The following is a 24574-nucleotide window of genomic DNA, read 5'->3' as shown; positions in this document are numbered from 1 at the left end:
TTGGAGGGTCCCTGGTTCCTGGACCAAGTTATGGACCTCTTGACACATCAGTCAGGACAGCTCCATCAGTCCCTCCATTCATTGAAGCTAGCAGCTTGGCTACTCCTCTTCCGACCATAGTTAGGAGCCATTCTTTCAACCCTGAAGTCATGCATATTTTGTCCTCGGCTCACAAGACTTCTACTAAGAAGATGTATAGCAGTAAATGGAAGAGGTTTGCTATTTGGGCCCAACTCCAAGGATTAGACCCTATGACAGCCTCGGTGTCAGAGGTTCTGAAGTTTTTAACTTCCCTGTTCAACCAGGGTTGTTCGGTGTCTACCATCAAAGTTCAATTGGCGGCTATTTCCAATTTTCATGGGAGCGTAGAACCACCTTTAATGAGCAACAAGTTGTGCAAAGCTTTTATTAAAGGAGCTTGGCTTATACGGCCCCCTATATCTCATCCCGCACCACCGTGGGACCTTAACGTAGTGTTAGGTGCATTAACTGCACCTCCCTTTGAGCCGGCAGCAGCCTGTGACTTAAAATTTCTTTCTTGGAAGACTGCCCTTCTAGTTGCCATTACATCAGCCAGGCGAGTTTCAGAACTTCAAGCCCTATGTGTCAAACCACCATACCTGGTATTTCACAAGGATAGAGTATCTCTTAGACCAAACCCATCCTTTATACCAAAGGTTTGTTCTAACTTTTGTTTGCAACAATCACTGGAATTACCGTTTTTTTTCCCTAAGTATTCAAACAGAGCTGAGTATACCTTTCACAGCTTAGACGTGCACAGACAATTACGTTTCTATTTGGATAGGACACACCAAGCACGAAAATCAGATCAACTGTTTGTTTCCTTTTCGGACAATAAATTGGGCAAAGCCGTCACGAAAGTCACTATTGCCAAGTGGATCAGAGACTGTATCAGTCATATTTATCGCATCTCAAATAAGGAGCTTACAGTTCCAGTGAAAGCTCATTCTACCAGGGCTATGGCCACTTCGGCAGCCTTTCATTCCAAGCTCTCTATTAGTGACATCTGTGCGGCTGCTACGTGGACTTCTCTACACACCTTTATTTCTCACTACAAATTGGATGTGGCATCTAGGGGTCGAGCTTCCTTCGGTTCCACGGTTCTCCGGACCGTTTTCCATTGAGCCACCCAGGAATTAGGTGCTAGGGACGCTGTCCCATCTGTAGAGAATGTAGGTGAGATAGGATCACATTACATCTTTTAGTTATGTACTTACCATAACTTTAGATGTATGGGATCCATCTCGCCTACATTCCTAATAACCCACCCTCCTTCCCCCTGCCTTGTAGGCCAGAAGAGACCGGACGATCCGAATTCAACTTTTTCCTCTCTTGAAACACCTGGCAATGTTATAACAACAGTCTATGTGGGTGTGCATGTGTGCGGACAAACAAGATCTGGGGAAGCAGTAGTGGTGCATCCTGGGATACGAGGTAACTCAGCCAATAAGAGACTGCGTTCTATTGTATAGCGTCCGAGTCGGACCATCTGTAGAGAATGTAGGCGAGATGGATCCCATACATCTAAAGTTATGGTAAGTACATAACTAAAAGTTCTGCCTCATGGTTCTGATTCATGGTAACTTTCTGAACTTCACTTTCGAGGCCACCCTAAATGGGAAACACTGTATAGGAGAATAAACACATTTTTAACAGTTCCCCAATGACTGTTATATATTTTTTTATGTAAACTAAGTTTAAGCAAGCTTATAAAAGAAAGAAGCAAATGTATTAATAGAGTTGAAAATAGTCATGCATTCATCAACCATATTTGTGTCTGAGTGCTTGTGTATGTGGCATACATTGCATGTTTACTAATTATTTTTATACATTCCTGTCATCTAGGCTTGTTGTCTAACCACTTTCATGTATGTTGTTTCTTTTTAACAGAATTACTTTACATGGCCACGTTCATTTCATCTTTCATATCATTCGGTATTGTATTTGTCTGACTGACATCAATATTCTCTTCTTATAATCAATCAATCAATGAATCAATCAATCCATTTTACAAATTATTCATTTGCTTTATAAGGCACTAATATCATTCTGCTGCATTGATTCTTCTGGATTATTGTCATTTTTTTAAGTTTATTATGGTATCTTATTTAATATGTTTTTAGATGACAGTATTATAAGTTTAATTTCACAGAACAGTATTAGCTACAGAGTTGTTAGCATTCTGTCTATGTCTAGCAGTGATGTGAGTATGCAGGTATTAGTAATCACTCTGTGATTGTTTTTAGTACTGTAGTTGCTAAAATGATGGACTATTAAAATGAAGCATTTCTGATTTTAAAATGTTTTAAAAATTTGAAATAATAATTTGTAAATATGTAAATTCCAAGATGATATGAGAGTAGCACTGAAAAATTTTTGAAACTGCATTTCCATTTCCAACTGCGGTGATGGTGCTGCGGTAGCGTTGTCATCTCACAGTTAGACGTTGCCCATTCAATTCTCAGTTAGAGCGTCTTCTGTGTGGCGACCTGCGTGCATGGGTGTTCCTTCATTGAAGGTTGTGTGTTAGGCCCGGCAAGCCAGCACGTAAAAATCTACTGCCAATCATTAGCGGACCGGAGTTCCGCTGTGGCGACCCCTAACCGGGAAAAGCCGAAAGACAAACAAAACATTTCCATTTCCAGAAAATCTCTTGTCTCCCATTTGGGAGAAATAGTGTACAATTAAGGCTGGAGGAAATGCTTTCATGCATGTCATGAACTGCTCTTTGCAAACATGATACGTTGTGGTGATGGGATAAATTATCTGACATTAGATTCTTGTTCCTAATATTTGACAGTAACAGTCAAGAACTAAAGTATGTGTCATCTGTCACTGAAAGCATATAGTTTATCAACTTTAATAATAGTAATAGTAATATTGAAGTCTTTGCGTGTGGCCAAGTGACTAGAGATGTATACTTTCCATATACATTTGCCACTTAAGTAGAAGAATCAATAGATGAGCAGTGTGAGAATTTGTAAGGATAAAATATTTACTCCTTTGATGTCATAAATTTGTAAGGATTCATTATGCTTTTAGTGTAAAGCTAGCATCATAGTATTTGCATGAATTGGCATCTCTTAATTACAGGTCCAGACAGGCAGTATGTGTAAGGAAAGTTAAACACAGTAGCATTGCCTTTCTTTTTGGTATTTCTGTGCTTGAAATAGTTGCATGCCAGTTACTCCCTCAGTAATGTCCTATGACATAAATGGGTGCCATTCATACACCCTCTGCACCATGCAGTGTAGTAAGTGGTTGTCAGTCTTATCCCCTAATTATTTGCCATTCCTGCGTACTGACCATGCTTCATATCCTTGGTCATTCTCTACAGTACTAGTATACTAGTCATAACTCCTCACTGCCATTGTCAGTATTACCATTCATAAGGCATAATTTGGACAAGTTTAACTTGTATGGTAACTCTGTGCCAGTCAATTATACCCCTACACTGTCATCATGATCAGTAGCTGCAGGAGCGGCCTTAGGTCAACTGGTGCCTTAGGCAAAAGGGCTCCATGGCGCTCCCCCCACCACCACACCACCCGGTGCCCCCATCCTGGTCTACCTACACCAAATTAATACTGGAAAAGCACCGCTGTTAGAGCGGCACCCTAGGCGGCCGCCTGGTTGGCCTATGCCTAAAGCCAGCTATGAGTAGCTGTGTACTAGTCAGTTACACCCCCTCACTGTCATCCTGTACATTAACCATGAACCAGTCAATCATACCCCCTTGCTGTTATCCTTTGCATTAACTGTGTACCCATCAATTACACTCCCTCACCATCATTCTGTACATTAACTGCGTACCATTCAGTTACACCCCTTCACCGTCCTGTACATTAACTGTGTACCATTCAGTACCACTTTTCTATATATTGCCAAAAAGGTGCTGATGTTGTAGGAATGGATGAGGTAGGAGTGTGGCACCCATAAGTGATGTCTACTACTGGACAATCTTTGTAAGAGGTTCCTTTTGAAATTAATTTGGAGAAAATGCCAGTGCTTGTCAATTTGTGTATTCAAATTATTAATGGATTTATTTCTTTCATTTCCATTTCTCAAAATTCAGCAGTCATTTCTTTCAGCTGAAAACACAAGGAAATTATAGGTACACAGTTGTCCCATTGACAGGAATATGTTTATGTGTAAAGTTTCTGCACCATTTACTTGATGTGTTTTATAGTTTCCACCAGAATTTTGAAGGTGGTTGTAAAAATTCCCTAAACAGCAATCTTTTTGTTTCACTGGTTTTGCTACTTTGCTTTCCTTGCTAATCTTATCTCCTTTTATTTTTTGTAGAATTTCGCATTCAATGATGACTTTAGTCCAAGTAGCACTAGTTCTGCAGATCTGAGTGGTTTGGTAGCAGAACCCAAAGCAATGGGGAGGTCCCATACCTTAGTGCTGTCTTCAGATGAAGTAAGTAGTAATTAAAAAACTGCGAGAACTGTATTAATATAATTGATTCTGTGCATGGCTGCTGTCTAGTAAGCTATTGAAATAAGCAAGAATTCCCATGCTTGTTGTTTAGCTGCAATGTTTGATCTTGTTCATGTGCTGGAAATTTAAGGAAATAGCTTTTAGGTGATAGATACCTGCATTAAAACATAGAAAATACTTGTGACTGCAATATTATTTTCCTGTTCCATGTACTGTTCATTTGTGTGTATGCTGATTTTTCTGTTATATTTTTATGGTTTGGCCATCTTTTTATTTGCCGTCCAACTACCCATATTGATCACTAAGGTACAAGGCAAATTTGTGGAGCAGTGACAGATATTTCATCCAAAATGGTGTTTTTGCTGAGGAAACATACTGCTAACATTTTGCCATTAGATGTGTCATTTGTGCTTGGCATTTGAAGTGACTGATGAATGATTGTTGCATCTCTAAAACAGGAAAGTGAAAGGGAGCATGTCAGGTAGTTTTGGGAAAGTAAATACATCAGACTAAGTTCTCCAAAACAACACTCAGTGACAGGGGAATTTTCCTTTATCTCCATTGACGTGCAATGTCAGAGTTGGTATTTACAAGTTCGGGGATGTGTGGGAGCTGTACCCCCACATGGGGATGCAAGTGTCTTGCCCCCCCCTTTAAAAGTAGTTTTCTCAGGGTGTTCGCTGAAGTCAGTTTTGGTGAACATTTTTCTATGTGTTTACATTTGTCAAAACTGCCTTCAGTGAGTCAACATGAATCCAAACAAAATACTGTACTGGTCAGCTGTTACGTAGTGTCTTATTGTTCTGTGTTTATAGTTATCAATAGCACTGGCTTCTTATTGTTCTCTGTTTATATTTGTTATCAGTGGCGCTGGCTTTTCATCCATTGTAGTTGTTTAACTTTAAAGGATACTTTAGTTGTTAAAACACCAGGCTGGCCCAGTGACTTGTGGACAAGATATCTGCTGACAGAACCACCAAGTCATTTGGGTTTCTGACCCTTGGTCAGTTCACCTTCTCTCAGAAACAAGCAGGGACTATACTCTGCCGTCATATAACAACAGGAGAAGCCACAGCTGTGTTCCCCACACTGAGTTTAAGTCAAACATCGTTACTAAGGTTCTTGATTACAGTGTCAAAGAACTGACTGCCCATTAGTCTTAGCTCTGTGCAGTGAAATGAGTCTTTATGAGTAATAAGCTTTCTTCTGATGAAAGGAGAACCACCCAGTGGGAGATATATCTGGTATACTGTCTACTACATGGTATATCTGGTATGTCAGATAGGCATATGGAACAGGAAATGGGTGCAGGCAAGTCCCAAAGCCAGTAGTGAAAGAAAGGGAGGTAGACCAAAAATGAATCATTTCCTGTACACTAGACACGTTTATAAGTAGTGCGTTGCTAGTTTTGTGGTATTTCTGAGTTTTAGCTTCTCACAAATGTATACATGTAAGCCATTCCAGGCTTCATCATCTGTTTGGCTCTGACATTCATTCTTCTCAGACCTTTGGGTGAAAACGCCTAAAATGTAACTATTACCTTTTTTTATACATTGCATGATGTGTTCACCATTCAGCTTTTTGTATTTTTGCTCTAGGTAACTGTTTTAATGTTATGTGTGCAGAAATGTAACATGTAGACATTTTGCATGTATGATTTTTGCATACTGTCTGACTCTGCCTCTTAAACTGGCCTTTTTGAGACTTGCCATTGCTTCAGTCTGGATGTAACCTAATGATATTTGAATGATTTAGAAGATATAATTCTGTTAAAAGGCTCCATTTCAGAAGTTTGCATACTGTTAATGTGAGTCCCAACACTTATTTATTTATTTATTTAAGTTTGATGACCGGGGAAGTCCACTGGGCCATAAAGAGCCCATTTTCAGTGGAGGCCTGGGGAGAAAAGCTCCAATAGAATCAGGTTATAGAAATTTGACAAATCGGCAAATTACTTAGTATAACAAATCAAAATTTTGTACAAACAAATTAAGATAAATCCAGAAATGTGTAAATACATATGAATAGGATCTAATGATGTAACATCTGAATACAGTAAACTTGTCCATATTTACATGCAAGTAAAACTGAGTATATTTAAAAGCAATTTAAGTCAGCTGAGCATTTTGAGTTAAGATATATCTGTTTTAAATAAAAGAAGAAAATGACACTAGGTAGACAGAGGGGGGAAGGAGTTTATGTGGGAGAATGGCAAGGGCACTCCCATTTCGCTGATAGATGAAGACAGTAGCTGGGATTTGAAATTGGTATGGTTAGGAAGGTTGCGAAGATGGTGGTGGGGGTTCCAGTTTTTAGCTATAGAGTAGGAGAGAAGAAGCTGGCCAGGAGGACAAGAGGGTTTGTGGAACATAAGGAGATTTAGATTTGTGGATCTGAGTTGGCGTGTGGGTATGTAGGGCTTAAAGGCAGTGGAGAGAGATGGGCAGTTAGCTGGATTAAAGATAAGCTTGTGGACAATGGTGAGTTGTAGGTAGTTGAGGAGTTCAAGCCAGTTAAGGGAGAGAAGGGAGTAGCAGTGGTGGGATGAGTTTTTGGAATTGGTTGCAAATTTGCAAATTTGCAGATTTTGTGGTAGCAAGATTCCAGTTTGGTTCGTAAGCTGATGTGGAGGTTTGAGAAAAGAGGAGCACCATACATTAGGGAGGGGAGCAAGAAAGTGGATGCTAGGGTTTGAAGGGTAGAGGGGCTAAGGAAGTGGTTGTGTCTGTAAAGCAGACCTAACTTTTGTTTTGTCTTGTTTTTTTTGATAGCAGAGAGGATGTGGGTGTTAAATGTTAGTTTATCATCAATGATAATGCCAGGCTGCTATCATGCACACTGAGGGAGAATACTGGGCAAGATTATAAATTGCCAAGAGCAACGTTTAATATAGCTACATACACTGAAGTTCCTTCGTAGGAGGGAAACTAAGCCCTTTAGTTAGGCTGGTGTTGATTGAGTGTGGGAGCATCTTCTCCAATGATGTCTTCACTCAGATGGGAGGGAAATTCTTGTACAAAAAGCAGGTAGAGGTAGCACCCGAGGGAGCAAGCTGTAAAGAGAGAAGATAAAAAAATAAATAAATTGTAATTAAGGGGAAATAGGGGGGGGGGGTTGGGGGGGTTGGAAGGAGGATAGGCAGGAAAAAGGAGAGTTTAGAGTGGGAGAGGTAGTACGAGCGTGCACTGTGGAAAGAGGATATAAAGAATGAGGACAGAAAGGTGTATGAAGGGGGAGAGACAAGAGCAGCACAGAAATAGGAGAAAAAAGTAAAAAAAATGGTAGGTAAAAGCAATACCCCAAGTTAGCCCGAAAAATACATCATTAGCAGACACACTTCACTAAATGCTAAACAAATACAGTCTTACATTTGTCAAAGAACAGTAGCAGACATATTTCACCTAAATGGTAAACAAATACAGTCTTACATTTGTCAAAAAATATAAATCCAAGAATAGCGTTGAAAACGACCAATAATCAATCAACAGCAAAACGCTATTGTCTGGATACTCTAGTAGAAAGCACAAGTCCAGCAAACAATAATACTGCCAGTTTAATAAAATAAAATAAAAGACAAAGCTTCATTGACACATTCGATTAAGCGCTTTCATCCACTACAATGTGAACTTCTTCAGAATAATCTAAATTAATCAATTAGCCCTATTTATACACTTTTTGTCAAAAAATACTGGAAATATGCAGATTCAGGTGTTACATGCAGCTACTAATGGTTAATAACAAACAGTCTTTAAACATAAGAGAGTAGTAAAAGGTTAAGTAAGATTGAATAGCGCTACAATTAACAGTTGCCTAGACTCCAGCCTTACATTCAGTTTAAGTGCTTAAGTGCGGTTTTGCTAGCTGAAATTAGAGCACTACTTTGCCTTTGAGGACAGCTATTATAGTCGCTAGGCAATGTGGTCAGCAGGACTTGAAAAATGTGGTGTAAGGCTAAGTTAAAGCAGTCGCTGAGTTTACAGCAGTAATACAGCTTCTAGTGACTAAGTGTGTACACTTCAGAGCTATATAACGGTAGTTGCTAGGACTCTAGCAGTATACACAGCTTCTAGTGATTAAAATAATACAAAAAGGTAGTATAAGGTTAAATTATAGTAGTTGCTAAGAAACCCACAGTGTTTAGCTTCTAGTAACTTAATATGTACACTTCTGACCTAAATAATGGTGGTCACTAAGAGGCTAACCTTGTATTTAGTTTCTAGTGAACTATACGACGGCTAAATGTAATGCAAGGATACCTTAAAGCAGTCGCTAATGATGCAGAAGTAATTCCCCTTCTAGTGACTAAAATTATTTACAATTATGGGGGAAAAATGGTAGTAGCTCAGAATCTAACCAGTATGTTCAAACGTCTAGTGATTAGATAAGGATGATTCTAAGCAATATAATAGCAGACGCTATGCATCTATTAGCATATTAAGCATCTAGAGACCAAAATAAGGATAATTTAAGGCAAATGGTACAAGCAACAACAGTGGTAAACCAATTGGGTCTAACATCAACCTGTAAAGTACACTTCATTAGTAAAGTAGAGAAACATAAACAATCTTCCAACACAAGTGTAAAATGACAATAACGGAAGCAGTTACACATTAAAAGTGTTACATTAATACAGTGCAACCTACTGGGAAGCAAGACGAGCAGCCTGGCCACAGGACCAACTCAGAGGCAAGAGGACATGATTTAGTCCTGGTATTTTAAAATGGCGCCACTAGAAGCATAGCCGTAATGATAACTTTAAGGCTGGAACAAGCCGTAGGGGGAGGGGATAAGTTAGAGGGGGAAGGGATGGGAGAGGAGGAAGGGAGAGGGATATAGAGCCGAGAGAAGAGATGGCCCAGAGAAAACAATCATTGAACAGAAGCTGGAATACAGGTAAAGGCAGGGAGTGGATTATATCTTTGTAGTGATTGGACTAGGGGAAAAAATGTTAAAGAATACTTAAGTTCATCAGATCAAGCCTTGAGAAGTGACAGTTAATTCCACAGACTCTCAAGTGAGGGACAGAGAGAAAAGTGAACAGTGTATACTTTGTAGGGCTGCGTAAAAGTGTTTTGCAGAACTTTCCAGGGTGTATGCTCCCACCTAGTGGTGAAGGAGGAAGGTGGTACCCTAAATTACAAGGAATTTCACAGCTCTGTCTAAATTAATCTAAGTTTACAAGGAAGTGGTTATGGAGTAGCATGTAAACCTGGGGGGGGGGGGGGGGGCAGCGGACTGTGGCAGGCTGCTATCATGCACACTGAGGTAGAATGCTGGGCAAGATTATAAATTGCTAACAGCAAAGTTCAATATAGCTACATACACTGATGATCCTTCGTAGGAGAGAAACTAAGCCCTTTAGTTAGGTTGGTGTTGATTGAGCCTGGGATCAGCTTATCCAAGGATGTCTTCACTCAGATTAAACTAGAGTTCTACCAGCAGTGACAAGGAACTAAAAAGATGTCATGAAATGTAGCTAACTTGTCTTCATCTGTATAGTCCAGGACATAGTTTTCTTTTGTTTATCCTCGCTAAGTGGTGAAAATTGATATTCTTTAATATTAAAACAGATACCTGTTTAACACTTATAATTTACATTTTATTAACATTCTCACATCAGATTTTCAGCATACATTCTCTCTGTCTCTGTCTGTCTCTCTTTCTCTGTGTGTGTGTCTCTCTCTCTCTCTCTCTCTCTCTCTCTCTCTCTCTCTCTCTCTTAAGTCTCCTACTCATAAACTATGCAGCTGTTGAAGAATTCTTTCCAAAATGTTGTTTTACAGTCATTTTGGAAAGTATTGTACAACAGCAATGAAATGCTGTCTCTTAGATGGTATTTAGAAACCTTAGTATCAAAATATTAAGAAATGGTGAGGTTGCTGGTATTTGATTAACTTAAATTGTACAATGACTGACCATTAATATTTGAAATCAGCATGCTGACTGGTCAGCCCAATCAGCGTGCCTATTGTAAATGCGAACATATACCGATGGAAAAAGGCCTGGTCAGCCAGAAATCTGGACTCTGGACATACCAGAGAGACAGGACCAAGAACATATTAGGAAAATCAGGTACGCTATTCAAAACTAAAGACACGTACCTGATTTAACTTGTATTTCCTCATTCTGTCTCTCTCCTACCCCTAAACTGTCTGAAACGTTTTTTTTTTATTTAAAAAAAAAAAAAAAAAAAAAAGAGCAATGGAGATCTTCTTTTTTCTATTGCTTTCCTTTCAAAGCACTGGTGTACATGTACACGTTACATGGGAACTCAAGTCCCATACGCATGTGCAGTACATCAAAAAAGGCAATAGGATATGTACCAGAAGTGGAAGGACACCACAGTACCATTATACAAAGACATTATTTAAGAAAAGTAAGTATTTTTTTTCTTAAACATTGTATAATAGCAATAACCGACTCCATGATGTGGTATATTAAGATTTACCCACAGTTGGCGAACCACACCAACCATGGTTAAATCTTAAAATACCACACCAATGTCGTTGGTTATTGCTTAAATATCCTACAACAATGCTGGACATCTAATATTTTTTTAACTAATAAAGTAAACAGAGCTCAGTAACTTTAGTATTAATGTTTTTAGGTGTGTAAATGACAGCTTGGAAGCTGAAGAAGGGTAGAGTTTCACATGAGATGATTATTAAATGAATGCACAGGTTAAGAGAAATGGGTACTGGTTGAAGTATAGTGCTGAGCAACAGAGACTAGGATCCAGTCTAAGACGGAGCCAGTGTCTGAAGCAGGGTTAGGGAGAGTGGAGACTTAATTAACTGATAAACTCCAGAAAAATCACTTGATAGATTTTTTTATTATTGAAGAGGTTGAAACTTGCTTAAGGGAGAATGAGGAGTTTGTGTTAGTAATAAGATGGCTATGTTGTTAGAGTTTGGTTGGGAGGTATCAGTGAAGCTACAGAATCTGTGAAGTAGCAATTAAGTTTGGAAGCATATTTAGAGGAAGAGATATCAGGACTTCGATAGAGGATGTTCTTTATGGAGGACCAAATATTTTGGTTTAATTGAATGTCTAAATATTATTGTTGTTTGTCAGTAGTAATGTGCTTGTTTCTCTGAGCATTGTCTCTTTTATGCATTAGTGTCCTTATTTTGTGAGATAGCCAAGGGACATGATTGGATTTTACCCTTTTTCTTCTACTGGGTGCAAGGCTGTTCAGAGTATTAAGGAATATAGTATTACATCTTAAGACTGGTTTATCTAATGGTAAGGAATACAGGATGGACCAGTTAATGGATTGTAACCTGTTATTTAATTTTTCTGGGATGAAGTTTGTAAGGCTGCAACATTCTTCAAAGAGGAAATGCTGAGAATGGTGTAAAATGAGTCTATTAACAGTAATAGAAGATGGTCACTAAGGGAATCCGGGAGAGTGCTGGATAAAGTATAGTGTTGAGAAGCAGAGACTAGGGTCCATTCTAGGACAGAGCCCATGTTTGAGGCAGGGTTAGGGTGAGTGGAAAAGTTAAATAACTGAGAAATGCTATAAAGATTAATGCTATCGGAAGGGTAGTCAGTTGTAAGGGCTTGCTAGTCAATGCTGACATCACCGAGAACAGCTGTTTCAAAGGCCATAGAAGTATATGTCCAGTGAAGGATATGTTCTAGAATAAGGATATTTTTACTGGGAGAAGGTATAGCGCGATGATGCATGGTATTTTGTACCTGTTTATTCTAAAATTAGAGATGATGAGTTCAGCAGGGGAGAAATTAGGGATAAGAATGACTGAAAGAGAGATGATAAGTTGGATAGAGAACAGAATGGCAACATCTACAGATTTTTTATTTATTCTGTTCACAGTGGATAATGTTATAACCAGGGGGAGGTTCTCAGATTCTTTTATATGTGGCTTCAGCCATGTTTCTGTGGAAATTACAATATCTGGGCAGTAGAGAGAACTCCAAGAATGAAACTCAGTTAATTTATTGGCAGTGCTACAGATATTTAATGAGCAGATTTTCAGTTGTTTTCAGGATGGATTTGTGGTGGAAGAAGGAGAGGATGCAGAAGTTGTAGGTCCAGGATTGGAGTGGATATCACCATGGATGGAGATTTTAGATGAGAAGAGGTAAAACTGTAAACGTTTAGGTGTGTTAGTGTTACTTTTATACTTTTGTTTCTGAGGAATGGAGGAGGCATATAGTATTCCTTATTTGAAAATGACGGTGAAGCTTATTTAGATTGGAAGTTATGCGAATTGTACAGAGGTAGTCAGTATAGACATTGCAGTGAGGAACAGTGGAAGAAATTTTGATAGGAGAAATAGGAGTGGTATAGCATGTGAGGTTGAATAGAAGGAAAAGTACTGGCGGTAGTATGAAGTATGAGAACTTTTTAAACAGCAGCAGAGAATCAAGACTATACGGCTGAAGATAAAGTAAGGCTATTTAAAATGATAAGTGCGAAGCAGAGGAAAGGATGATTTGTGGGGAGCTTAAGAAAGATGGGATAAGAAAAGAAATATTGTCAGAGAAGACTACAGGAGCAAAGGTAGGAGGAAGAGGTGTTAAAGATGTTAGGTTAAGGTATTAGGAATAGTAATTAAAAGTAGTTGGTGAGGGAAGAGATGAGGTAAGACAGGAAGTTAAATGGATGTTGTATATGGAAGCTGTGAAGGGCAAGTTTCTATTTATGGGAGACATACCTCTCAACTGTCCCTGATTTTGACACAAATTTTAGCTCTGTCCCTCTTAAACCCTTCTAAAACTGGTGACTTTTGGAGATGTGGTGAGTTACACTTAATAAATAATGACACCTATTAGAGACTTAGACTTCTTTTACTTCAGAAAATATATATTAATTCACATTACCTTATTCTGTAGTACCTCATCAGATGATGTAAATCTTTCCAAAATCAAGTATATACTTTCTACAAAAACTTTCATTCATATATTATGGGGTACATAGAACATGCGAGTCTGGGAATACTTTAAAATACTGCTTCTGTTGTGACAGTATGTGATAAATAAAAGTTGTATAATCTCAGCTGTATAAACAAACTACACTATCCTTGAGCTTTAGTATAAACATGTCATCTTCTGAGACCTTTACCGTTGACCAGTCTAAGACCTGAAAGTCTAAGCCTGTACTGGTAAGCATATCTTATTTACTGGGTAGGTGGACTCTTACAGGACCCTTTTCTTCCACATATCAGGCCATTTGGCAAAAACATTACAACAACAGAAACCAATTTATAATTACTTCCATGTGTGGTTTATTGAGTATTGGTGGAATAATACAAACAATAGATCATCATTATCACCATCAACCCCTTTCCCCCCCCCCCCGTTTTCTACGGGTTTTGTGTCAGTTGTCGCCATCTCTGTCTATTCACTGTCACTCTCCTACCTTCTTCGACACTCATGCCTGACTGTTGCAGGTCTTCTCTCACACAATCCAGCCACCTCTCTTTCACAAATCTTCTTTACCAGATTGTCTTCTGATTTTCTACACATTTGCCTAAACCTCTGTAATCGGTTTGCTGTGACCTTTTCTGCAATTGCAGCTACTTTGGCTTCTACTGTTATGTCCTCATTTCTTCATCTGTCCCATAGTGTGCATCCTACTACCCATCTCAGGCATTTTATCTCCATCACCTGTAACTTCCTCAACTGCGCTGCCTTTATTACCCAGGTTTCTACATCATAAAGTAGCACTGGTTGCACCACTGTTTTGTACACCTTATCTTTCGTCTTTCTTGGCATTCTTGGGTCATAAACTAGGTTCATAGGTAGGTACTAGGCTATCTACCCGAAGGCATTTATAAGCGTAGCCAGAATGTGTTGGCTTTCGCCGCCCTCTTAGATTAGTTCCCTGTGCCTCAGTCCAGCAGAGCCACTGAAGTGATCCCCGGGGTAAACTTTCTGTTTCCCATCCACTCGTCAAGGTTTATCTTGAAGAGTGTTAGTGAGGAGCTCTGCCTAATGTAGATTGAAATCTTGTTCCAAAGCATGGGAAGTCTCTGGGACAGGAATCTATCCCTCCAGCACGTCCTATTTATTGTTGTGGTGAGGTTTAGATCCCTAGAGCATGTGACTCGAGGGGATAAGGTTTTCTTTAGGTGGAGCATGTCCATCAATTCTGGGTTGGACATGGCCTTGTATGTCAGGCAGAGATCCCCTCTGAGTAGGCTTTATGCAACCGAGTACAGCTGGAGTTTCTTCAGTTGAGCTGCGTAGGGCATCTGTTTGAGGCCTTGATCCTCTTGGTGAGGTACTTCTTTGGTCTTTCTAGCTATTGCAGGTGTCTTGTAAGGTACATCCCAAATGGGACATTGTTCTCCATGATGGGTCTGATGAGTGATGAGTAGAGGGGCACAATGACCTCTTTTAATCTGGATGCAAACTCTTTTGTGATTAGGTGGACCACATAGAAGGGTTTTCTAACCACTTTGGCAATGTGATTATCAAAGGAGAGATTACTATCTACTTGGGTCCCCAAATCCCTTATTATGTTTTCCGTATTTAGGGGACTACCACCTATGTGGTAGTTTGTGGGTACTTTGTTTTTTCCAAAGGGGATGACTATGCACTTTTTGGCATTTAGCTTGAGGTGACACCAGGTATCCGTCTCAGTGAGACCCTTTTGGAGGATGTCTGTGTCAGCCAGAGAGTCAATTATAGCCCCTAGTTTGCAGTCATCTGCAAACTTGGTCAGCCATAGTCCTCCTGTGCTTGCCTGTACCTCTGAGAAGTATATGCTGAACAGGAGGGGTCCTAGGACTGAGCCCTGGGGAATGCCACTGGTAACCGGTTTAGAGTCGGACCTAGCTCCCACAACTCTCACCATGTGGGTTCTGTCCGTGAGCCAGTTGGCAACCTATCTTGTGACATAGGGGTTTATGTTCAAGCTGGTGAGCTTGTCTATAATACCAGAATGGGGAATGGTGTTGAACGCCTTTGCAAGGTCTAGGTAGGCTGTGAGTACCACCTTCCCCTTGTCCATAGCCTTGGTAACCGTCTCAAAGAAGTCCACCAGGTTTAGAAGGCATGATCTGCCCTTAACAAAGCCGAAGTGGGTAGGGTCCAGTGTTTGGAGGTTCCCAATGTCTCTGTTAATGAGTTCCATGATGATGCGCTCCATAGCCTTGCAGACCAAGCTAGTCAGGCTTATAGGGCGATAGTTCCTGGGGTCTGTTGTGGCTCCACCTTTGTGAAGCGGAATAACCATTGCTGTGCGCCACTCTATGAGTATGTAGCCTGTGGAGAGGCTGAGTTTGAACAGTGTGTTTAGGTGAGGAGTTAGTTCGTCTTTGAGCTCATGTAGGATGCAACCTGGGACACAGTCCGGTACCATTGATGCTGTGTTTTTGGCTTTGGAGAGGGCTGTTTTAACCTGAGTGTCTGTGATTTCAGGGGCTCTACATTCTTCTGGTATGATTATGGGCCCTTTTGGGGGTGAGAGCGGGGTGAAGTTTGCACTGAACCTGTCTGTCAGGATGTTAGCGATATCGGTTGGTTCAGTGTATTTTGTGAAATCCAGACACTGGATCACCTTTGAATGGCACCAGAAACTTAGCCAATTGTTGAAAGTGATAATTTTTTTCTTTATACCGTGGTATCATTCTTGGTGAGGGCAGGATGCTACTCAGGGTCAGGGTCATACCGGCCTGGGCTACGTGATCAGAGAGCTCTTCCGTGTCTCTTTTCGTGTAGTCCATGGAGGTACAGCTCAGGTCATTCACACCAACATGGACAATGACAGAGTAGTATTTGTACTTGTTCTGGAGTGACCTGCGTGCTTGTGTTATGTGGCAGATCCTGGCACCCAACAGGCAGCTAACAGTAACCTTCTCCTTATTCAGCCTAGTGAGTGAGATGTCACTGTGCCTGGCTATAGAGTCACCAATTACTAGAATGCTGGGTATGTTATTTTGCCTTAAGGGTTGTGATTGCGTGGCACACTGGTTTTGTGAAGTATGTGTTCATGGTTTGTGTTGTGGGGTGGAGGTTGCTTAGATATCTGCTTTGGAGATCTCTGTTGCTTTTGCAGATTTTTATTTAGAGCCTCCCGGTATGTTTTTGTGTATTTATGTGTGTTTTTTGCCAGTGCTAGTTTAATGGGTCTGTGTGAGACTGGTGGTGTGATGCAAGTATTTCCCTTCTCCTCTTGACTGTCTGATCCAGTCTTGGGTTGAGAGAGCTTAGCCTCCAGTTTGGCTGTATAATTGCATCTCTCGCATGTATTAGTGTTTGGTGGTAGGAGGAGAGGGTTGTCTGTGTACATGAGGCAGTTGTAACATTGCCTCAAAATGCCCAGATTCACCTGTTGGACTGGAGAGTACACCTCAAACTGCCCTTTGGATATGCCTGGATAGGTACAGTGAATTGTTTTACTGAATGGCTGGTAAGGTCAAATAGAGAGCCTTGTCCTTCTTTACAGTATGGGGGGGGTCTAGTGCTAGGGTTTATTAGTGCTTGCTATGAGTTTTGAGCAAGTGCTGGGCTGAGGAATGAATGGCTTGAGTGCTTAAGTTGAAAGTTTGTCTAGTTCCAAGGGAAAAATTGAAGAGGAGATTTTGTGGAGCTTGGAATAGTTACAACCTAGCTAACCGGCGCTGCCCGGGGCGCAAAACCGGGCAAATGTGGTTTTTATAGCAGGGAAATGAAAGAGATCGAAATTAGCCCAAAATGGCCACTAAACTACTAATTTTTGGGCTGAAACCACTCCTCCAGGGACAGATAGGCTGCTCAAAGCTCCCCTCTTTCACAGGTGAACAGAGAAACTTCCTTCTATCTAAGTAAGGTATGGGCAAACACAGAGATTTGTTACACAGCCCTGAATTCAGCACTAACCTGAAAACTGGACTATACTAGCTTAGACAGGCGGGAAACAAGTATATATATATTTTATTTTTCAGAAAATAAAGCAGATACAATAAAATAAAACACTTTAAATGCACAGAAAAGGATACTTATTGTTATATATCTTAGATCAGAGTTGTAGTCAATGCCCCTAGTAATAAAATAGGAAGAAACACAAATACAGTAAAAGCAGATGAATAAAGTGCAAATATGTATATATATATATATATATATATATATATATATAACAATAGAAAAGGAGCAAACTGATTTAAACAAGTTACCCAGTTAACCAGAAAAAAGCTCAAAACTGAGCCCTGTTCCAGCAGTTTTCAAGTCAGACAAGTTCTAACTGCTCACTCCTGCTACTAGGGTGCAGGGGAACCTTCTCCAAAAAAAGATGGCCTGGATCAATGCTCAAGTTATACAAACAAAGCTAGATTCAGCAGGCCTGAATCTGCTCTATGCTACAGCAACAAGGTGCACCAATTTCAGAAAGAAACTGTTCAGATAAGCCGGCACAGTAAGCCTGTGACCAGAAATTCCCAGCTCAGAAGGGCAGAATCCAGCCTCTCCTCCCACAAGAGTGCAGACCACAAACCTTCTTAATGAAGAATAACTGGCCTTAAGCCCAAGTGCTTAAACCAGAACTAATACACTTTTAGAATAGCAGACACTGAGCCTTCAATCAGCAATTCCTAGCTTAGAAGGATGTAAGCTACCTGTCCTGCCACAACAGTGCAGACCACAAACCTTCTTAATGTAAAACAATTGATGTGAAGCCTAAGTGCTTAAACCAAAAGACTTAGAATAACAGTTACAATTTAATCAGGCTACTACCAAGCAGTAATAAATGCAGCAGAGTAAATAAAACTGAGTACTTTTAGGAAGAGGCAAAAGCAAAATAAAGTAGGAGGAAACACAAATACAGTAAAAGCAGATGAATAAAGTGCACATTTTTTTTTGCTAGTAAATTGCAAGAAGAGAGGAAGGAAGAACCTAAGTGGGTTGGCCTTTTCAAATCTTCTCTGAGTATTAAGTAGAGTGAACACTAGACTCAGAATATGATCTCACTGTAGTCAGTTAAGTGAGCAAATGAGATGGACTCAGGAGGAGTGTTCAAATACAGACTTACAGGAGAGATGGGCAATTACAGAGCCACCAACACTAACACCAAAACAAGAACAGTGAGGGTGGGTGGGGAACTAACTGCAGAGAGACACACAGCACACTATTCCGTGAAACACACAATTAGGTAACAGAAAAAAATGAAATACAGTACTTTTAAAACTGCAAGTTTGTACTTCTTCCGCTTCTAATGCAGGTGATTGTAGCCAACCAAGTCTCTCAGAAGTTGAGCATAAAATGAATTCTCAAACTTTGTGGCTAGCACTTAAAGGAAGCCCTCTAGGCTAGCAGTTAAATATCAGATAACAAAGAAGTGAGAAGACCACCACCCCCTCTTATAGCATAGAGACACACAGCACACTATTCAGTGAAACACACAATTAGGTAACAGAAAAAATGAAATGCAGTACTTTTAAAACTGCACGTTTGTACTTAACTTCCGCTTCTAATGCAGGTGATTGTAGCCAACCAAGTCTCTCAGAAGTTGACTCTGTGCCAATTGGCTGCAGCTCCTCTGATTCTAACTTTCACCTCCTTATTCAGACTTCCCTTCTCCTCAACACCCTTCCCATTTACTTGAAGCTATTAACCTGTTCCTTTTTTTCCCTTCTATCTCAATTTTCAACGTCCTCTGATTTCCAAATTCTTATGACAAAAAAAAAAAAGTACCAGTGAATAACAGCTCTACTTTCCACCAAAACTCTTTAATATACAAGCAAAATTTCTCTTAGCGCCTCGGCCACAGCCTTTACAGAGTAAAAAACTTCTCCTTGTAAAAGTCATTCATTTTATACCTTCTCTTGACACATTCCATTTCAATTAATCAGTTGCATACAAATTGATAAAATACTATTGAATTAATATTTAAAGTAAAAACATCTTTACATAAAACTTTGCCAATTACATTCCTTATTCAACCCTTTGGGTTGCAAAGTGTCATATTTCATTATAAGAATAGATTCCTTTCTTCTCAATGCAAACTTCAACACATCTACATTCCCATACTGCTGACATTTTATTTGTTCTAAAACTGTTACCTGCATTCCATTAAGTTCCCCTTTATGTATTTTATTAAAATGCACCGCTATGGGGCTTGTAACCTTATTGTTCCTCACATCCCTTGCATGTTCCTTTATTCTTTCTGCTAAACGTCTCTTAGTTTCCCCTATATAATATTTATCACATGGGCACCTTATCGTATGAATGACTCCCTTACTTAAGCAGGTATATATTCCCAACGTGTCGGATCTTCTCCCTCTTATTCTTTATACTTTTGTTATTATATACTGACAAATGGAACATTTTACACACGGAAAAGTTCCGCTAGCCATAACATTATTCTCAATTTTTTCTTCTGGTCTTATATATTTACCACGTACCAAAAAATCTTTGAGATTTCGTCCCCTTTGATACGAAATTCTCAATTCTACTTTAGACAATGAGGGGACCTTTCTCTTAATTTGTTTCCAATAGCCCTTAACTAATTCACTAAGCTTTTTGGAAAAGATAGTGTATTTAGTAACAAAAAACATTTCAGAACTCTCAATCTCTCCTGCACTTTTCTTTATTTTGTTCTGTCTCTTATCCTTTTCAAATATCCTTTCTTGTTTGCTATTGTAAATTTTATTGTAACTTCTATATACTTCTTCTGGGTCATAACCCCTATTAATAAGGTAGGGGAGTAATTTATACTATAAGGTTTTGTCGTAAGAATTTGGGATAGTCAACTTGTTGCAGTCTTCTGATTTCCCCCATTTCCTGCCATTACAACTGTCTTGTCAGTGCTCAGTTTCATCCTATGTACCTTCAGTTTTGCATTCCATTTCCCTGTCCTTTGCTGAAGTTCTCATTTAGAGTCTGCCTGTAATGCCACATTGTCTGCATTTATTTTATTTGTTTATTGACATTTGATTACTAGGAAAGTCCCACTGGGTAGGAGCCCATTTTCAGCGGAGGTCCGGGGAGAAAAGCTCCAAAATTATAAAATTTTTTAAGAACAATAATTTTACAGTCTTCAGAAATAATGCAAAAAAATCTACAGTTTAAATAATTATACCAAATTAGACATAATGTGAAAACATTGGTTTAGAATGGATACAAGTAATAAGATGTTGATTTAATATTTAGAGGAATTTTAGCCAGTTTATAGAGAAATTAAAGGAAAGTTAGTGTAATAACAAACAGGAATTGCAATATATTAATTGTATATTTGTGATATGGAGCTGCCCCTTTTAGTTGTCCTGTTCCTGTGCATTTTGTATATTGTCCCCCTCATGATTGACAGGATATTGGTTAATTAATGTTAATCTAAGTCATTTGTTCATTTTGTATTCACTCGTAACCTAAGCATTATTTTTTCCTTGGAATTCTGAACCCTGTACTTAATGAATCCAGTTTTTGAAGGCTGTAAGAATATATTTTATATCACAATTTGCCTTTTTTTGTAAATTTTCTTTAAAGAAGCAAGGTTACATCCCAGTTTTGGTGTTACCGTAGACTCATAAAGGGGGCATAATGCAGCTGGTTCACTAGTGGCTATAACCATGAATATTAATGCCATTTCTCTCAGGGCTCTTGTCTTCACATTTGCAAAATGGCTCTTAAATATTAGGCCTTGATCAACTTGTATACCCACGTCTCTGATACTATCAACTATTTGTAGTTCAAGATTATTAAGTGCAATTGTTGGTAATCTTTTGAAATGTCGGATCCACTAGAGCAGGTCCCAAAATATGGAGACTGAATGGCTGAAAGAACGAGCTTGTATATACCAAGTCCGAAATGGCATTTCTCAGAATATTCCCTTTTCTCTGAGGTATGCTGATCTCAGAGTTGGTATATATAAGTTCCATGTTGGGGGGGCTTGTCCCTCACATGTTAGAGTGCAGGGGGACATGCCCCCTGCATAAAGAAGTTTAAAAGAAGAGACTGAATTTTGAGATTTGCTCTTCTCCTTTGTTTTCAGTCTTTTTTTTTTCTGGCATATCGGCACTTAGCATTTTGAGTGCCGACATTTCAGGAAGGAGCCATAAGTGATAATTGTTACACCTTCCATTTTCCAGGTTGTCAGTAACATTACTCATGCCCACATTAAAACTTAAACCAGCTTCAGTTACCTGTGATGTTATTTTATTAGATAATCATTTAATTATTTCTGCATTCTTTTTACTGACCAGAACAATTTCACAGTCAGCTGCATATTTAATCATCTAAAAAAATCAGATGATATAAGGAAGTCAGTAAACATGAGGTTAACTAGGACAGGTCCTGGTATGAATCTTTGCGGAACACCAGCTGTTAAACCTTTCCACATTGATTTAGCTTCCTGTATTACAAATCTTTGCTATCTACCTTTGAGACACATTGCTATCAAAATCAGCTGTTGTTAGTGATTTTCCTTCTAGTAGTGATTCTAAACAGGCCAAAAGGCATAATGTTACTCAAGGTTCAGATTAGGGCTACTATAGGCCAACAGTATTCTAAGCATAAACCCTGTGTTAATATGTATATTACTCGGGATTCATATTAGGGCTACTATATAGTCTAAGCATGAACCCTGTATTAATATGTAGTATTACTCTGGGTTCAGACAACTGCGGTGGTGGTGCTGCGGTAGCATTGTCGCCTCACAGTAAGACGTTGTCCTGGTCGATTCTCAGCTAGTGCGTCTTCTGTGTGGAGACATGCGTGAATGGGCGTACCTTCGTTGAAGGTTGTGCGTCAGGGCTGGCAACTCGGCACATAAAAATTTACTGCCAATCATTAGCGGACCGGAGTTCCGCTGTGGCGACCCCTAACTGGGAAAAGCCAAAAGACATTGAACTCTGGGTTCAGATAGGACTTCTGTAGGCCAACACTATTCTAGGCATTAATCAAGTGTTAATCTGTAGTAGAACGAGACTTATTATTTCTGTACCATCTTCCTTTTTTTCCAGTAATGATGTTAACAACACATGTAGAAATAAAACTGCACCCCTATCTTGTTTTTGTTAGCACAAGTTCTTCTATTTCTTGAAATCCATTAGAACAATGTCAAAGCAGTTCCAAGCCTGTATAACAGCTGTTAAATTTTCTAGTTCTCCTTTCTTCTTGCTTAGACTATGCACATTTGCATAGTGACAACTTTTTATGTTATGAGGTCTGTTGTATCTGGAATTAGCCTGTCTCTAGTAATCCTTACCTGTAAAAAAACCTTCATTGCAGTTTTGAAAAAAAATGTCAAGATGACATTTCCCTTTAAGCTTGATGATTTAAATTTTTGACAAATAATAAATTATGATATGCCAATCCATCCCAAATTTTAATGACTGCAAACACTTGCTTTAATTCTTATTGCCCTAGCCAGCTGTTGAATATTTCCTTTTTGGTATACTGATAGTCAGTAAACCAGGACTTGGGGGAATATCACAGACAGTAAGTTCAGCCTTGTTCTGTGTACAGTTCTTATTTATTCCCATAACTGCACCTCCATGTGTGTTACTGATGTACAGTAGAAGTCTGTATTATTTATGCATATTATTCCTATTATAGTTAACCTCATTATAGAGGTTTTATATTATGATTACTGATCTGACATTTATACTGCCTTTATAGGGCATGTTATATTGTTAGGGTTAGGGGCAGGGTTAGAGTTAGCATGCATTACTAAGGTGGGTAAGGGAGGGACTTTGTTCCCCCTGCTCCACCTTAGTAATAGGTACTAATCCTGCTCTTAACCCAAATGTGCATATTGATGTAAAAAAGCTAGTTACATACACTCACATACAACTCCCAACTCTAGCACTTACCTTTGTCAACCATCCAGATGTCACACAAACATTCCTTTGAGCAAATGTCCTGTTATTCAGACCATGCTGCAGTTTAGTTTTATCTCATAAACAAGTGTCAGTCAACTGCACTGCAGTCATACACACACACACACACACACACACACACACACACACACACACACACACACACACACACACACACACACACACACCGTTTTATGGTTTTGTGTTAGAATGTGTAAAGGTTTTGACAATATATTATCCCAGCTATTCCAGCTATTTGCTTACTGCAGGTGCATATCCCTGCAATGAGTTCTGGCTTGATATAGAAAGAACATATACAAACAAAGTCTGTATGAGGCAGGGATGGAGTATCTTGCCACCTACCACAGAACCTAAGCAAGCTGAAGACTTGCATTTGCTCCTGTCTAAAAATATGCTACTACTTGGTGATCTGTCCTCAAGGATCTGCTGTTTAAAGTATCTGTAAAACTGTTCTTCTCCACTTATATGTTTTTACCATCAGTATGGCCATACCAGTGGTCACTTTTTGGAAGTTATCTAATGCTGTGCTCCCACCAGGAAAGATGGGTGTCTGCTGGCACTTGACATTTCTTTCCCTAACCAGCTCTTTAGCAGTGTCAGGCCATTTATAAACCCAGTTTACCATTATCTCACATGAGGCCATGAAATCTTCAATTGCAAACCAGTGCTACAGAAGTGTTTAAGACTCATTTAGAATTATAGTGCTGTTGTGAATACAGTATCACAAACAGCAACGCTCTACAAGCCTATACATGATCAGGTGATGCTAAGCTTTCTTTATCTTTTTTTTTAACAGTTTATAGTAATGCTACTTGAGATAAATCCTTATGAAATGTCAGAAACTGAAATTTTGGAAAGAGATGAAAAATTGTATGTTTTGGAAATAATAAACATGCCAGACTATAAATGAACACAGCGACCAATTCTTTCATACAACTGTGAGGTATTGCATGCGTTCATGCTGTTTCAGTATTTTACATAACCAGTCTAATGGTGGCTTATTTACTTTGCAACTTCTAATGCTACAGGAATAGTATTAATCCACTGCTTCTGTTATTGAGTTTACTATGCAATGCTTCTTTAGTGGCAGAGTTGTTTTACTAATCTGTACTACTGTCCCTCTCACTTTCTTGTGCCTTTCCACTGCCCAGAGCCTCGACATGATAGATGATGAGGTGAGATACTGCATGTGATATGCTGTTAGTGCATCCTCAGAATTATCATAAGTCATTACTTTGTAATGGTTTCTAATTTTCGTTTTGCAATTTGTGTGTGTCATAAAACATATCGCATTACTTACCTTACCTTAAAACAAGAAAGTA

At 39.2% G+C, this 24574-nt stretch overlaps 1 protein-coding gene across 1 annotated transcript in view; it reads left to right on the top strand.

The window, feature by feature from the left end:
• Nucleotides 1–24574, top strand: part of PPP1R9A (protein phosphatase 1 regulatory subunit 9A) — a 2260036-nt gene that overhangs the window by 2120724 nt on the left and 114738 nt on the right. Inside the window, exons 17-18 of the mRNA XM_044065941.1 lie at nt 4327–4446; nt 24404–24427. Coding sequence (XP_043921876.1) covers nt 4327–4446; nt 24404–24427 — 144 coding nt within the window. The remainder of the gene's footprint in view (nt 1–4326; nt 4447–24403; nt 24428–24574) is intronic.

This window comes from Protopterus annectens, chromosome 3.part0 (assembly GCF_019279795.1).
Source record: "Protopterus annectens isolate FY-2018-M chromosome 3.part0, PAN1.0, whole genome shotgun sequence".
Lineage (NCBI taxonomy): Eukaryota > Metazoa > Chordata > Ceratodontiformes > Protopteridae > Protopterus > Protopterus annectens.
Note: the sequence above shows the minus strand (reverse complement) of the source record. Positions and strands in the feature narration are given on the sequence as shown.